The sequence below is a fragment of the Salvelinus namaycush genome, chromosome 23 (genome assembly GCF_016432855.1).
Source record: "Salvelinus namaycush isolate Seneca chromosome 23, SaNama_1.0, whole genome shotgun sequence".
Taxonomy (NCBI): Eukaryota; Metazoa; Chordata; class Actinopteri; order Salmoniformes; family Salmonidae; genus Salvelinus; species Salvelinus namaycush.
The window spans coordinates 17855326-17872718 of record NC_052329.1 but is presented as its reverse complement, the minus strand read 5'-3'; the positions used below and the strand labels follow the sequence as shown (position 1 = coordinate 17872718).

At 43.6% G+C, this 17393-nt stretch overlaps 1 protein-coding gene across 1 annotated transcript; it reads right to left on the bottom strand.

Moving 5' to 3' along the window:
* Window positions 1-246: 246 nt before the first annotated feature.
* On the bottom strand, window positions 247-8513 carry LOC120018877 (galactosylgalactosylxylosylprotein 3-beta-glucuronosyltransferase 1-like). Its single transcript, XM_038962098.1, has 4 exons — window positions 8390-8513; window positions 6162-6673; window positions 1522-1818; window positions 247-333 (listed from the first exon to the last, which is right to left on the bottom strand). Exons 1-4 carry the CDS (start codon window positions 8499-8501, stop codon window positions 247-249), a joined length of 1008 nt encoding a protein of 335 aa, XP_038818026.1. The 5' UTR covers window positions 8502-8513.
* Between the last annotated feature and the right edge of the window lie 8880 nt (window positions 8514-17393).

The window sequence follows — 17393 nt, the reverse complement described above, 5'->3', positions numbered from 1 at the left end:
ATTTAAACAATATCCCAAAATGTGGGTGTCTGTAAAAGCAATGGATCATTTAAACAATATCCCAAAATGTGGGTGTCTGTAAAAGCAATGGATCATTTAAACAATATCCCAAAATGTGCTTATCATTGGTATACCATTTCCCTGTTCGCCAAAGGTCATACAAATATTTGTATATAAATTAGTAAAATAAGTCTGAGATGTGAATAATTTAATAATTTCTCTTTACCATCGCCCGAGGAGACAACGTCAAATCTCCACATTGGGGTCTGTAAATCCTTTCTTTCCCTCATTTACAAGGACAGGTTTTTCCGTCCTAGTGTGCCAAACGAGAATCTGTAGAGAAATATCAGAGAGTAGAATCAGCATCAGGCAGCACTCTCAGGATCGAACACACACCCATCCACTCCTCCTCTCTCCTCTCCTCTCTGCATGGGCGGTGGTGATGTTCTTCTGAGCATCTACTCCTAGATATAGCAACAAGAGCAGTACAGATGGTACAATAGGAAACCTATCTATAAGAATGTACTCTGGCGTGTCAGCTCGACCTTGCTCAACATTATATGATAGTGAATAGAGAGTGCTCCTGTAGTGGAAAAATAAAAACTTGCTCTTCTTTTTTGCTCTTTGTAAGTGATGCAGCTCGGTTATTTTGGGTGCGTCACATACCGGGAACTATAGCCCCAATCAAGCTTTTGGAGTGGGATGATTTGGCTCTGGAGACCGGACTCACATCCAGGAGAGTGATGGTGGAAATGAAACAACGTATAGAGCTAATTTTCTTCCCCTCAGTCTCTGAGCAGCCCTACCTTTCATCTCCTCCACCTCAGTAATGAATTATGCATGAGGCGTGTTTGAGCTGCCTCCACCAGGAGCCAACTCCCACTTTACCCAGGTGTAGATGAGGTTAATAGTCACACTTGCGTCTGAAGAGGTAGATTATAAGGAGGAGAGTTGCCGGAGCACGACTCATCCCCCATCCCTCGCCCTGTGCTCATCTGGGCTGAATGCATGCTAGGATGCCCCCCCCCCCCCCTGCTCTTTTCATCTACTCCCCTCCAGGAGTCCTGAATATAATCAGGCTGAATATCCCATAATGTGAGTGTGAGTGGTGGTGGGCTAAGGCCCCTGGGTGACTCCTCTCTGCCCAGGGAGAGGCTTAGCGGCTGGGGCTAGGGCCAGGGCCAGGCAGGGAACAGCAAGGCCGGAGATGAAGTGGGCATGAAACACCACACAGTGCCCTGAAGCCGTTTACAATCACACCCACTATGTGAGGGGAGCCTGCCAGTTACCTAATCGATCCGCTGACATTTTTAGCACCTGGTTATATATGAAGTTGTTTTGAAGAGAGTGAACTTGCCACTGCCTCTGCACTAAAGTTGGATCCACCAGAGGATCATCAGAGTATGGATTTCACATTTGCCTGACATTATATAAAATACCAACAGGTAAAATTATTATTTTCTGGTGTAAAATGACAGAGTATAACATGCAAAAATAAAGCATCTATTTTGCTCTATCTACCTTAGTGCAATTAGATGCTTTGGGCTCCAGGTCGTTGAGTGTGACCAGCTCCCGGAGCAGGCTGCTCTCCTGGTAGCCTCCCTTCACTCCCCGCAGCTTGAAGTAGGCCTGGGGCTTGAAGAGGATGAGGCGCAGGTTGATGGCGAAGCCCGCCATGTCGATGGCAAAGGGCCGGTGAGGGTCAAATACAGTCTTCCAGCCGTACACCTTGCCTGCTGCGTTGACCTTGGGCGACTCGTAGCGCAGACCACCAACAAAGGCCACAGGCCATACAGATACCTTCCTTGTTGACCTCATCTGGATAGAGAAGAAGAGAGGACAGAGAGAGTTAAGCATCTTTGCACTGTTTGTATTTTTAATGAACAGGATCAGTGTATCAGTGTCTATATGAGATGTGCCAACAAGGCAAGATACATACAATTACAGGAAACAATAGTTTTAATTCCAAACAATGATACAAATCGAGCCAGAAAATCTGAGAGCTATGGTGTGTATGTTGCATGTATCACAGAAGCCTTACAGGGCCACCGTGCTGGACCCAGCCTAAGAAGAGTAAACGTGGACAGAGCTAAGTGGGTTTGAGGACCAGGGCCATTATACAGAGTGGATTGGGAGAAGAAGAGCAGGTTGGTTGAGGAGATGCTTGAAAGGTGCCGAGCCTCTTCCGTTCCTCAGAGGCTCAGGTTTGTCCTTTAATCTTCCAGTATCAAACGATCTCCCGGCCGCCCGCTCTTTGTCGACTGTATTTCTGCACCACTAGCAGCGAAAGAGAGCCGCCCAAATCATGAAAGGAAGTGTTCTAATGAGGAGGGCTGAACTGTTGAGTAATTTACTCAATGCAGAAGCAATAATAAAGGTGCTGGTGTACTGTTGTGGAAGTGCTTTTTAAATGAGGTGTTTAGCAGGGAGAGGAGATGAGTGTGTGTGTGTGTGTGCTGAGTGGGACAACACTCTGGAAACGGGGCTCGCTCTGTGTGTGTCCCAGTATTCTAGCCGTATCTGATGATAACCCACCAGCCGAGGGGATCAGAGAGGAGACATGTGTGTGAGAACAGGATGGAGGAGGCCCGGGTTTATGAGTGCAGTTTGGAAACACATCTGGGCCACCGAGACCAGGACTTTTCCAGGCTAGCCACACAAATAACATTTTGTATGATAGGGTGTTAGGGATGACATCACCCTCTCCCAAGGGTCACGTGATTTTTGTACATAAGAAAACTGACCTTTATCACAAGCTTAGATCATGCGTCTTTCCTACGAGTGAAATAGCTGTTTTCCTCAATGGTTTGGTTCTGGAATGGAAGTGGCTCAAGCATCGTCAAGGGGGTTGCCCCTCTCCCTCCATGCTACAATGTGAAAATGAATGTTTCCAATGCTGCCACTGACGGGAATCATTGCTAAAACAGTACCCCGTCTCTCCTCTGTTTAGAGCTGAGCAAGTGAAAATGCTGCCCAATTTTCGTGGACTTGAAGTGTTTGTGCTAAGCTCTCTCTCTCTCTCTCTCTCTCTCTCTCTCTCTCTCTCTCTCTCTCTCTCTCTCTCTCTCTCTCTCTCACTCTCACTCTCACTCTCACTCTCTCTCTCACTCTCTCTCTAAAATCCCAAACTCTCTCTCTCTAAAATCCCAAACTCTCTCTCTCTAAAATCCCAAACTCTCTCTCTCTAAAATCCCAAACTCTCTCTCTCTAAAATCCCAAACTCTCCAGGTGTATTAATCAATCTGAAGCAGAGGAGATGGGGATCTGTACTGGTTCACAGAGGCTCTAAAGTGAGTTGTCATCAGAACAGGCTGATACTGCTATCGTGTGATTATACTGCTATAGGTTGATTATCTGTCCTTAATACATGGAATTGGTGGCTTAGTCCATAGAGAACACAGAAGAAAATGGTTAGTTCAACTCCTAAACTGTGGCCCATTTTCATCAGTACACCACATGATACCTAAACCAGAAGCAATATCATTCTATTGACCTTTTATATCAAATACTTATTTTATCATTTTAAAAAGTATTCAATTCAGGTGATATTCTATTCTAAGTGATCTGGTTCACAATGTTGAATGTGGATGCTGAAGGAGAATAGAGAAGGATAGATATGATAAAAATAGAGAGGCAGACGCTGCCTGTAAATACTCCTTGTGGCTTTGGAAAGGCAACATAAGCATTTTTATGAAAGCTTAATAATTAATGCACCCCTTTACAGTGACGAAGTTTAACTATGGCAGATGCATATTTCATGAGCTACACTACATGACCAAAAGTATGTGGACACCTGCTCATCGAACATCTCATTCCAAAATCATGGGCATTATTATGGAGTTGGTCCCCCCTTTGCTGATATTACAGCCTCCACTCTTCTGGGAAGGCTTTCCAATAGATGTTGGAACATTGCTGTGGGGACTTGCTTCCATTCAGCCACAAGAGCATTAGTGAGGTCGGGCACTGATGTTGGGCGATTAGGCCTGGCTCGCAGTCTGCTTTCCAATTCATCCCAAAGGTGTTCGATGGGGTTGAGGTCAGGGCTCTGTGAAAAACAGCCCCAGACCATTATTCCTCCTCCACCAAACTTTACCGTTGGCACTATACATTGGGGCAGGTAGCGTTCTCCTGGCACCCACTAAACCCAGATTTGTCTGTCGGACTGCCAGATGGTGGATCATGATTCATCACTCCAGAGAATGAGTTTCCACTGCTCCAGAGTCCAATGGCGGCGAGCTTTACACCACTCCAGCCTGTGTTCTTGGCATCGCGCATGGTGATCTTAGGCTTGTGTGCGGCTGCTCGGCCATGGAAAACCATTTCATGAAGCTCCAGACGAACAGTTATTGTGCTGATGTTGCTTCCAGAGGCAGTTTGGAACTTGGTAGTGAGTGTTGCAACCGAGGACAGACGATTTTTCGCTCTACGCGCTTCAGCACTCAGTGGTCCCATTCTGTGAGCTTGTGTGGCCTACCACTTCGTGGCTGAGCCGTTGTTGCTCCTAGACATTTCCACTTCACAATAACAGCAATTACAGTTGATCGGGCAGCTCTAGCAGGGCAGAAATTTGACACGCTGACTTGTTGGAAAGGTGGCATCCCATAACGGTGCCACGTTTAATGTCACTGAGCTCTTCAGTAAGGCCATTCCACTCCCAATGTTTGTCTATGGAGATTGCATGACGGTGTGCTCAATTTTATGCACCTGTCAGCAACGGGTGTGGCTGAAATAGCCAAATCCACTAATTTGAAGGGGTGTCCACATACTTTTGTGTATATATACAATATTTTACTTTTAACAATTTACAGCAGAGTCTCTACCCATGTCTCTCGACATGGAATGTTTCCCATGGTTTGGTCTGGACTTAAAACGGGGTGTAGAGAAACACAATTTTGCTTCTGCTCTGGGTGAGAGAATCTGCTTAATGTGATGTAATGGAGCAACAACAGAAGGTTAGGTTGGCCATTACAGTTCCTTTCTGTAGGTATTTGATTCAGCCGTTGTTTTTGTAACCTGTCGTATTATCGTATTACTGACAACTCTGGGCAAGAGTTCATGACATTACACTCTTAGAAAAAAGGGTTCCAAAAGGGTTCTTCAGCTGTCAGCATAAGATAACCCTTTTTGGTTCAACGTAGAACACTTTTTGGTTCCAGGCAGAACTATTTTGGGTTCCATGGAAAACCCTCTGGGGAAAGGGCTCTATGTGTAACCCAACAAGGTTCTACCTGGAATCAAAAGGGTTCTTTCTGGAACCAAAAAGGGTTCTTCAAAGGGTTCTCCTATGGGGACAGCAGAAGAACCCTTTTAGGTTCTGGATAGCATCTATTTTATATGAGTGTATGAATGATTTAATTTGTACCAGTTTTCATATTTCAAATGTCAGGTCAAGCTGAACAAGCTGGCATCTTTCCATTCAGGTTAATTCAAGTCCAGATCACAACAACATGGCATATCCAACTGCAATCTCTTAGATGGATGTCTACTTTCAACCTCTTTACATGTAGCTGTTATAGCCATCCCCTCCATGACTTACACCTGTTAGCAGGTCGATGAGAATGGTCTGATATTTACTGCTCTGTCAGTTGGGTCGGAGTGGTTTCTCACTGACTCTCTCTATCGGTCAGCCCAGAGGCAGCTAGCTCAAGCTCAGCCCTATAGGTTGTTACTCTCCCCTATAAAGAGCGCTGGTGCTGGGTGTAAGTGATGGAAGGATTCTAGGGAGAGGGAGAGCACTCTGCCTGATTTCCAGGGAAAGGTAATAACGGACCCATCGATACGGATCGCACCATTTACAACCTGCCCCCTTCACACTAACAAGACCTAAGGCTAATGCCTCATGGCCTAACAGCATCCATTCAAGCCAATCTGTCTTGAGTCAAAATGGATGGCCTGAATCACTGATTACTAAGTTCAAACTTATCCTCGGACCACTGTTGTTGGCAATGGGAATCAAAATATTTCAGGTAATAACCACAATATATTACTACTGTACTAGGAGTAGGAGTAGCCACCATTCATGTTAAAATAAATAATACAACAGAAATATGTACGTTATGTGCCGTAAACTCCCCACTACCATTATATTCAGTGACACTAAAGTGAATCTAGTGGACCATATGTGGCCATGAGATGCCAGTGCGCCCCAGGCCTGTACTGACCTCCTCAAACAGCTCCAGGCTATAGGTGTTGTCGTCATCAGCGAAGTAGACAATGCCCGCCTGGCTGCTGTTGGAGTTGAAGGTCTCTCTGAGCCAGCGCAGTGCCAGGTTCCTCTGCATGGTGCCCCGGGGTATCCTGGGATCCCGCGTGTCCGCACGCAGCTTATAGTTCCTGGGAGTCTCCACGTTCAGGTGGGTGTAGTTGAGACCCGTTTCCTTGAGCATGCGTGTAACGAGCGGGGTCCTCCTCTGAGAGTCCTCCACCAGGATCCAGTGCAGGTTGGCCACGTGGAGGAAGGTGTTGGCCAGCCGCGTCAGCTCTGCCTTCTGGACTGGGCGGCTGTAGGTGGGGGTGATTATGTGGATGGTGGGCAGCCCGTCGGACCATGGCGGCGGCCGCGTGTACACGTACTCCGTCCTCACCACCTCCACTATGTCCTTATCAGAGGAGCAGTACTCCTTAGAGTCGCTGGCCTGGCCCGCCTCCCTCCGCCCTCTGTCGGCTCCGTCATCTGCAGGGGAACAGGAAGACATGTAAGGCATTAGCACGCCCCGGGAGCGGGGTCGCCCGCTGTATAATCTCAGGTGACACAATGCAAGAGGCAAGTACCTGCGAGTCGGTGTCGATGGACTGCAAGCCTCTCTGGTATGATAAAGATCTCTTTTACTAGGTGGTGACAGGCTGCAAAAAGCGAAAGCAGGCAGCGTGAGGTGAGCGGACATCATGGCTACAGTATGGTTAGGGCAGCGGCTCCCCTGGCTGCCCCTACTCATTCAGCTGGAACAGCCGTGGCAGGGACAGGGTCTATTCCAGGAGTGGAGCTATGATTATGCGGCCCCTATAGCCCTCTATGTTGGATAGAATATCATTATTGGATCATTAACATAGTTCATTTCTCCCCACATTGTTCCATAGCTAATGGCAATCTTTATCGGTGCTCAGTTAGAGCGGAGGATCCTCTTTCAGACATAAAAATTGTATTTCTGCGTCACACAGCAGATTAACACAATCTGCTGATGGCCAGATGTTCTGCGGTGGCTGACAGAAAGCAATCTGGCAACCCCCTGCTCCTTTTAAGACCAAACAAAGAGAAGGCTGCAGATGATTTGTGGAAACCTGCCTATATTACCTTGATGGCAAATGGAAAGAGACAAAGAACGCTATTGATTTACTGTCACCTTAAAGGCCCAGTGCTGTCAAAAATAAAATGTTTCTGCGTTTTATATATATATATATATTGCCACACTGAGGTTGGTATAATACTGTGACATTGTGAAAATTATGCTAATGCTGTTTTAGTGTAAGAGCTGTTTGAAAAGACCAGAATTTTTGGCCTACCTGGCGACATCACCCGGCGGTATAAGTTAATAGACCAATAACAAACAGTTTCAAACCTCTCTGCCAAAAACGGCTAGCTTCAGGTTACATATCCCTCCCATTAGTTTCATCCAATTAGGCTTCTCACTCAGACCACTCCCACAGTCCTAGTAAAATTCTTGCTTGAGATATTGCTATTGTTGTTTCTTTTTGACCTTTTTAATTTAAAAAAGTAATAGTAAGGTACTTCATTGTTACCCAGAAATGATTTGATATTGAGATAAAAACAGCTGCATTGGAACTTTTGAATATGGTTCTGTTCACCAGACAGAGTACTGTACTCACACTGTTGGTTTATTATGGTCACTTAGGGTCACATTTATGGGGGGGGGGTTCATAATGTGAGAGTGTGGTAACATCTCAGGCTTGTGTACAGTATGTGGAAGCCGCACATATTGACTCAGGAGATTCAATAAAGCCTGCCTGGAAGCTATTAGGGAACAGTGATTATTATTTCAGATGCTGATTAAAGGGCATTAGAAATTAATTTAGTCTCCTTTTGATTTGAAAAGTCTGCTACAGTTTAACTGCTAAATAGATAAGCTGAATGACTGCTGAAGACCATAGCACCAAGCACAAGCTGCAGATGGGGCTGTGTGAATCAAAGGACACTTACCAAGAAGTGCGTTTTTGATAGCCTTAACTGACAAATGACCTATGTTACAGTCTGATAATGCACACCACCACATAGGGATCTGTAACAGACTCTGTGGAAGGCATGTGTTGTACTGTATGTACTGTACCATGATGTTCTGTAACTGGGCATGTGACCTGATTGGATTGGATGAATTAGCTATTGAATATTTCTACACCATTCAACAGAGGACCTATGAGAAAGTGGAGGATGTACCCTTGCGGATGGCGAGCAGCGGAGCGATTGCGCTTTGGTGCCAAACGGTGATGAGCAGAGTCCACGGTAACACTATCAACACGATGGCAAGAATGTCTCTTCTCTTCGGCATCTCCAGGATTGGTTTTATGTCTCGTCATTACCTGCCAGGAGAGAGGAGGAGCGACAAACATGTCAGCAACAAAGGCCTCTAGCTAAATTATCCACTCTGAATTTTATTTCAAAATGACAAGATGTGGTGGGTTGGCTGAGAGAGCCACTGACTTTTTCTACCCTGAGGAAGGTGACAGTCTTTTAGCACAGCGATATAATACCACGTCAATTCTGTTTATCTTCCCGGCGTATAAATACTCCATTTATACACATGCTGTCAGGCAGAAGGCTTAATTTCCAAAGTGTGAATGCATCTGACACATAAACATAAGCCCCATAAAAGCCTTCCACTGATAAAGAAATGGGTCAAGAAGAGTTTTAAGCAGTTTTTTTCTGCCTCAGTGGAGAGCAGGCAGAGGGAAGTCCTCAGAGGAAATTGCCATTGTTGTGCTGCCTGAGTTTCTAGAACTGTATACAGACAGGCACTATGTGGAACAAATCATTTTGCCCATTTTGAATATGCACATTTCATTGCTTTGGAATATCAGTGATTCGACTGATGGATCAATGTGTTTGTGCTGTGGAAGGCATCCGTGCTGTGAGACTACTATGGTATCATGCACTCATTAAAGCCTATCATAAGCTGATCTATGGCCATATTACAATGGCTGAATGTATTGTGCTAAACATGTTGATGAGTATGGTAAATGACTATGATTCCTCACCCACGGTTAGAACTGCATCACGGCACCATCAATGGTGCAGCTGGAGGAGCCAGGCCCACACAGCGCAGCAGCAGCACGTCTAGCAGAGTGGTGTGATCGTCCACGACATCTCAACCAGCCATGCCTCCTCCTCACACACCCAGGAAACACCACCCGGAGACCTGGATGGAAAACAACCGGTCAGGGCTTAGTCACCGCATTATATCATCAGTCAGTCACATTATAGGAAGACATGACATCAGTCACATTAGGATGCCATTCAGACCAAACCCTTCCAGAAACACAGCCCCATGTTTACCAGCACTCCAAAGATGACAACATCAACTCAGTGAGCTTCATTCTTGTGTCAACTCTAGGAGTCAATAACTGTACTCAAGTATCGGAAAAGGTTGCCTAGCAATCTACCTCAACTGCATGTGCATCCACAATGTAATGTCCCTGTCTCAACCATCACAGAACTACCATTCAAGAGCAGGAGCAGCGGAGGACTACAGTACAGAACTCCAATTAGGGCTAACGTCATTCCCCACTGGGAAAAAACTGGTTGAATCATCATTGTTTCCACGTCAGGGCTCCCCAACTAGAAGGCCCGGGCCCAGGTTTTAACCTCCCACTCTTCCTCCAAGTTTCCATAGAAAAAAGTTCCATTTTAATTGTTGGACATAAACACCTGTCAAAACACCAGGAAATCAACTCCATGTGATTTACATTTTGGAAATCTGTTTCCAAGTATTCCCAAGCATAATAGAGAGATATGTGATCGTATACAAATATAAGCAAGGTTTGAAAGAATTATGTTTTAGTCCAATATTATATCTGCTTGGGCTTCTTGCGGTCAATTTGCAGTCTGCAAATGATTTGTGTGATCATGTTACTGACCCCCAACCATCCACTCAAGAAATTAATCGGCCAGTGACTGAATCTAGTTGAGGATCCCTGATCTATGTGATGATGTTGAATCAACGTGGAAAACTTATGGGATTTGCAAAAAGCCATCAACGTCAAGGCATTTCTATTTTTTTCACCTAACTTTGAACCTAAATCCAATGAGAGGTAACAATTTTTGTTGATTTCACAGTGAATTCAGGTTAGTTGACAACTCAACCAAATGTGAATCAAAACTAGACGTTGAACGGACGTCTGTGCCCAGTGGGTCCTGTTTACAGAAGGAATCTGTGGCAGTGACATGTTGTTTTCATTTCTCCCTAAGATATGGATACTGGGAGAAGAGCATACAGCCACTTCTCTTGCCAAGATTCTGGTGCTGTGGATGGAGAATGGTGATGTTATGAAACAATTAGCATCCTATCTCGTCCAAAAGCATGGGAATGAATGAATGCCACAGTGAGCCAGGATGTCTGTGTATGCTGCAGCTCAGATATTGGTCGGCTGCAGACCGACTGGGTGTATAATTTTAGACACCTTGTGATGGAAGATCAAATGAACTGCAAAGATGTTTATTTTATCTTCTTCAGAGCGAACAACAGGGGCCCAGTCTTTTATTGAGGCATAGTATAAATGCAAATTGCCTCTGACCTGGTAATTCGGTAGGGAGTGTATTTGCTTGAAATGCACAAGATTTCTAAACAATCTCTCCTCACAACGACCAAGCTCGTCCAATTTACAGAATGTTTTCTGAGAATTCAGACCAAGCAGATGAAAGCATGACAATCAGGAACACTATTTTGAATGGACTGAGTGGAAGTGGAACAGATGGAGAATACTTCACTGTATTGACAAAAATATCCGTGCTTGCTTCTATCATCACTGCATCCATGCTCACAAAGCACAGTGATGTAGGTTACATGTTTCTCAATGGGAGTGCTGCAAGAAAACGTTCCCTTTCCTCAGCTCAACACATTGTGATGGATCAGAATAAGACAAACAACCTGGACATTGTACAGCACAACAATCTGTCAACATTTCAGTCTGTCTTTCCTTTCTCAGAGAGAACTAGATAACAGATGCATCCTGACAGCCTTCAGCTTCTCTCTACAGTGTTATGTTATAAATATTGATTGAAAAGGATAAACATGCTATGGTCTTAATCATCAAGAAATCATTAGAAAAACAAAGTCCAAATATTCCCAAATTCACATCTGCTGACATAAGAAAGCTGAAGACGCTGAAGTCTAATCTCTGTATGTCTCTCAATGCCCAATGTCTGAGCTCAATACCAGGTAGACTAGGTAGTAGTCCCAGCTCAATACCAGGTAGACTAGATGGTAGCCCCTACTCAATACCAGGTAGACTAGATTGTAGTCCCAGCACAATACCAGGTAGACTAGGTAGTAGTCCCAGCTCAATACCAGGTAGACTAGGTAGGTTCCTCTCTAGGTTTCTTCCTAGGTTTTGGCCTTTCTAGGGAGTTTTTCCTAGCCACCGTGCTTCTACACCTGCATTGCTTGCTGTTTTGGGGTTTTAGGCTGGGTTTCTGTACGGCACTTTGAGATATCAGCTGATGTAAGAAGGGCTATATAAATACATTTTATTTAGTTAGTAGTCCCAGCTCAATACCAGGTAGACTAGGTAGTAGTCCCAGCTCAATACCAGGTAGACTAGGTAGTAGTCCCAGCTCAATGACAGGTAGACTAGGAAGTAGTCCCAGCTCAATAGTTGGTAGACTAGGTAGTAGTCACAGCTCAATACCAGGTAGACTAGGTAGTAGTCCCAGCTCAATACCAGGTAGACTAGGTAGTAGTCCCAGCTCAATGTCAGGTAGACTAGGAAGTAGTCCCAGCTCAATAGTTGGTAGACTAGGTAGTAGTCACAGCTCAATACCAGGGACACTAGGTAGTAGTCCCAGCTTAATACCAGGCAGACTAGATAGTAGAACTGGGCAGAAGGTGCTGGTGTTTTTCTCTCCCCCCACTATGGTGAACAGTAGAAATGGCACTGCTTAACAAATGTGAAAATTAAGGAATACAAATGTGTGTTTGATCTGGAGACTGCTAAAATCAATGTCTGACAGTGGCGCTCGACAGCGTTTCACATCAACAACTTCTAACCAGGCGTGAAGGGAGGAATAGAGGGAGTACCTGCTGCTGGTTAAGTAGCTACATGTTAGTAATGCACAGTACTGTAGAGAACAGCTGCACTGATTGGGAGGTACTGAACTACATAGCCTTTGACCCCACCCCTGATGACTGCAACAACAGGAAATGGGAGAGGAGCACACCACAAAACACATATTTCCATATTTTGTACCTACAGGGGGTGAGAATAAGGGAGGTGAGGTGCGAATGTACCATTTGAGGGTAGTAAAATTCCAATTTATGATAGGATACAGCTATTCACATTGAGGTTACATAATTTAAACTCTACACAAGTCTGACACATCGTTATCTTCTCTCATCCCTTTTCCATGTCTCTGGTCTATATGAGAATGTACAGTATGTCACAATATACCACAAGACTGTTATTATTATACATCAGACTTTTAAACAGTCACCACTAGCCGGCCTCCACCTATCAACCTGCCCTGAAACTCAGACACTGTCACTAGCCGACTACCACCCAGTACTCTACCCTGCACCTTAGAGACTGCTGCCCAACATAGAGTCATTGAACACTAGTCAATTTAATCATGTTTACATACTGTTTTACCCACTTTATATGTATATTCTGTATTCTAGTCATGGCTCATCCTATACAACTACTGCTGTACACCTTTTCTATTCACATACTGTTCATACTGTCTCTACATATCATTCACGTACTGTACATGTATATTATTTATATTCAGGATTTAGGTCCAGAAGCAAATTTCCTGCAATTCTATCAATTTTGCTCTGGGGTTTTGTACTGTGTATTTTTATACCGTATTCTCAACATACACTACCGGTCAAAAGTTTTAGAACACCTATTAATTCAAGGGTTTTTCTTTATTTTTACTATTTTCTACGTTGTAGAATAATAGTGAAGACATCAAAACTATGAAATAACGCATATGGAATCATGTAGTAACCAAAAAAGTGTTAAACAAATCAAAATACATTTTATATTTGAGATTATTGAAATAGTCACCCTTTGCCTTGATGACAGCTTTGCACACTCTTGTCATTCTCTCAACCTGCTTCACCTGGAATGCTTTTCCAACAGTCTTGAATGAGTTCCCACATATGCTGAGCACTTGTTGGCTGCTTTTCCTTCACACTGCGGTCCGACTCATCCCAAACCATCTCAGTTTGGTTGAGGTCGGGGGATTGTGGAGGCCAGGTCATCTGATGCAGCACTCCATCACTCTCCTTCTTGGTAAAATAGCCCTTACACAGCCTGGAGGTGTATTGGGTCATTGTCCTGTTGAAAAACAAATGATAGCCCCACTAAGCCCAAACCAGATGGGATGGCATATCGCTGCAGAATGCTGTGGTAGCCATGCTGGTTAACTGTAAATAAATCACAGACAGTGTCACTGGCAAAGCACCATAACACCATAACACCTCCTCCTCCATGCTTTACGGTGGGAAATACACCTGCGGAGATCATCCGTTCACCCACATCGCGTCTCACAAAGACACAGCGGATGGAACCAAAAATCGGCAATTTGGACTCCAGACCAAAAGACACATTTCCACAAGTCTAATGTCCATCCCTCGTGTTTCTTGGCCGAAGCAAGTCTCTTTTTATTATTGGTGTCCTTTAGTAGTGTTTTCTTTGCAGCAATTCGACCATGACCATGATTCACACAGTCTCCTCTGAACAGTTGGTGTTGAGATGTATTTTCTTACTTGAACTCTGTGAAGGATTTATTTGGGCTGCAATTTCTGAGGCTGGTAACTCTAATGAACTTATCCTCTGCAGCAGAGGTAACTCTGGGTCTTCCTTTCCTGTGGCGGATCTCATGAGAGACAGTTTCATCATAGCACTTGATGAGTTTTGCGTCTGCACTTGAAGAAACTTTCAAAGTTCTTGAAATTATCCGTATTGACTGACCTTCAAGTCTTAAAGTAATGATGGACTGTCATTTCTCTTTGCTTATTTGAGCTGTTCTTGCCATAATATGGACTTGGTATTTTACCAAATAGAGCTAACTTCTGTATACCCCCCCCCCCACACACACACACACCTTGTCACAACACAATGCATTAAGAAGGAAAGAAATTCCACAAATTAACTTTCAACAAGGCACACCTGTTCATTGAAAAGCATTCCAGGTGACTACCTCAGGAAGCTGGTTGAGAGAATTCCAAGAGTGTGCAAAGCTGTCATCAACGCAAAGGGTGGCTATTTGAATAATATCAAATATCAAATATATTTTGATCTGTTTAACACTTTTTTGGTTACTACATGATTCCATATGTGTTATCTCATAGTTTTGATGTCTTCACTATTATTCTACAATGTAGTAAATAGTAAAAATAAAGAAAAACTCTTGAATGAGTAGGTGTTCTAAAACTTTTGACCGGTAGTGTAGCTCATTCTAATATTTCTACTTCTGTTCATTGCATTTTAGTTACACTGTTTAGACACACCACATATTTATTTACTGAATTTTTGTCAAGGCTCACTCTAAATCTACTTCTTTACATATTATTCCTAGTATTTCTTCTGTAAATTCATTCAGTGCATATACATATAGATTGCATTTGGATTACTGTTTTCATTTTATCTTTATTTAACTATTCAAGTCAGTTAAGAACAAATTCTTATTTACTATGACAGCCTACTGGGAAACAGTGGGTTAATTGCCTTATTCAGGGACAGAACTACAGATTTTTACCTTGTTAGCTCTGGGATTCGATCCAGCAAGCTTTCGGTTACTGTCCCAACTCTCTAACCACTAGGCTACCTGCCTCCCCTGTTACAGTGCTATTTGGGTTGTTAATTAGATTTGTTCTGATATTTCTTGATTTCGTGTTGTTCTTTCAGTTTTTTGTGATTATTGTGTACCTGTTTGACATTTTACTGCGTTGGTAGGAGCTAGTAACATAAGCATTTCACTGCACCCACTATAACATCTGCTAAACTGTGTGTGAGACCAATAAACTTGTTTTGATTTGTATCCAAAATGGAATCAGCACCCTTCCCTCCCCTCCCTCAATGACTCATTCTTACGAATCTGCAAGGACAGGGTAGATGAAAGCTTTATGGAAGAGTCTCCTGTTGCCTATTGGAGGGTTACTGTAGACTCCTGTTGCCTATTGGAGGGTTACTGTTGACTCCTGTTGCCTATTGGAGGGTTACTGTTGATTTATGTTGCCTATTGGAGGCTTACTAAAGGGGCAACATTCCATGTTCGTAATCGAGCCTGCCTCTGACGTTTGAGATACCGGTGGCTCCCATCTGCTCATATGTCTGGGATACCAATAATAACACCATCTTTTCCTAGCCATTTCACCAGGGCATCATTTTGATGTACTCTCTATTCAGTTGGAGAGCCACAGAGGAGATATTTTGTACTTGTCTGTCAAATCATTCACTCTTACTTATTAATTTATTGGTGTCCTACCAACTGGCCAGGCCTTGGAACAGTTTTCAGTGACGTCTTGGGGACTTTCTAAGAGAGGGGCTGCGATCGGTCATTATCGATGTTCCTGTCACAGAACAAAAAATACCTTTGCCTGGAGGTGTCATTAATTTTTCATTCTGGATTTGTGAGGTATTGATTCACACTGCCTTAATTGCTTTAGAAATGACTGAGAATAGACAGCCTGGCTGAGTGGTTTCTACAATCTCTACTTTTCATTGTGTTCTTTATTGTGCTTGTATTGGATTCAGAGAAGCAGACAGAATGAATACAGGTATTGAAAACCAAGATGGGCCAGATACTGTATGAAAAAATTGATAACATTTTTGTAAATAATAGGTTCCATAATGAAAGAACGAGCATTGTTTTTGTCCTGTGTGTGTGTGTGTGTGTGTGTGTGTGTGTGTGTGTGTGTGTGTGTGTGTGTGTGTGTGTGTGTGTGTGTGTGTGTGTGTGTGTGTGTGTGTGTGTGGGCGCACATACAGTACTAGCCTGAGGGTTTGTGTTATAACTTCTAGGTACTCCATACAAAGAAATTGAACTACTGTAACATAATGAGCTTCAGTAAATATAAGAAACTGAAGCACACCGAATTCTATTTACATTCTGTTTACTGTACATACATCTCAGATGCGTCCATTATAATTATAGCCTTCTCCATCTCCAGAGGGAGAGAGACCATACAGGAGAATAGGAGAAAACAACTTGGGCCTATAGAGTATCCTTGGAGCAGAGTATAATGCCACCACATACTGGTCCAATGGCTATGATTCACAGAGAGTGACAGGCAAACAGGGCTTTGTGTATAGTCAACCAAGTGCCAACCAAGTCTGGGCAGATGTTGCACTGATGTCTTGGTAATGTGAAATTCAGAGCAAAGTGACTAAATTCTTCTCCCCATCAAAATATACATTTTACAGAAAATTCTCTATTTTGCAATGTTCTCTCATGGTTTATTATAAGAATGATACTTTCCCTATTGTAGGCTTATGCTGCACGGAAGTGAGCAAGTTGACATGTAATCAAAGATAATCCATCAATGTGCCTAATGGGAGTGGGCACTCAAGACCGTCTCCTTTCCACGTACTGTTAAGGCAGCCTGTGTAGATTTACACTCCTTGCTTTGCTTAACACAAGGCTGGCACTCTGTCCACTTTAATGCTGCTTAATAACTTAATCAGTCCAAAAGAGTGGCGGGGAGTACACTTTCCCATTTGATGTAGATGAGAATGGCTGTTTAATTTTCTGGAAAAGTTAAGTAAGCCATTTTCAGCTGCGGGTTGTCCTTGATTGATGGCTGGGGTCCTGTCCAGAGTCGGCTGCCTCAGCAGTGATGAAAGATTTAGGCGCCCATTCCAAGGCAGGTTATTCTCTGTTGATAACCTCAGCCTGTCTACCACTTTCCTCTTGAATTTATGTGCAACAGCTCAGCAAGGCAAGTCAACTTCTTTCGGCAGAACCTCAGATTAGGCACTCACACCTTGGGTAGGAAGCACGCAGACATTCCCTAGAACCATGGGGACTGAAACTGAAACCTCGGGCAAAGGGTAAAGATCAGGTCATGTCATGACATGTCTCATAGTGACCAATGTTTTGCGGTAAACTAATATGATTAGGAAAACAAGTAAAAGGTCAAGACTTATGTCTCTTGTAGGAGATCTAGGACATAAATAACATTTTCATTATATTTTTGGTTTTATTTCACCTTTATTTAACC

Excerpts from the sequence above, each read along its gene's own strand:
- LOC120018877 (XM_038962098.1), bottom strand. The coding sequence starts at position 8,501 with ATGCCGAAGAGAAGAGACATTCTTGCCATCGTGTTGATAGTGTTACCG. Across the intron at positions 1,819-6,161 it reads GCCTGGAGCTGTTTGAGGAG|ATGAGGTCAACAAGGAAGGT; the intron begins GTCAGTACAGGC and ends TTCTCTATCCAG. Across the intron at positions 334-1,521 it reads AAGCATCTAATTGCACTAAG|ATTCTCGTTTGGCACACTAG; the intron begins GTAGATAGAGCA and ends ATTTCTCTACAG.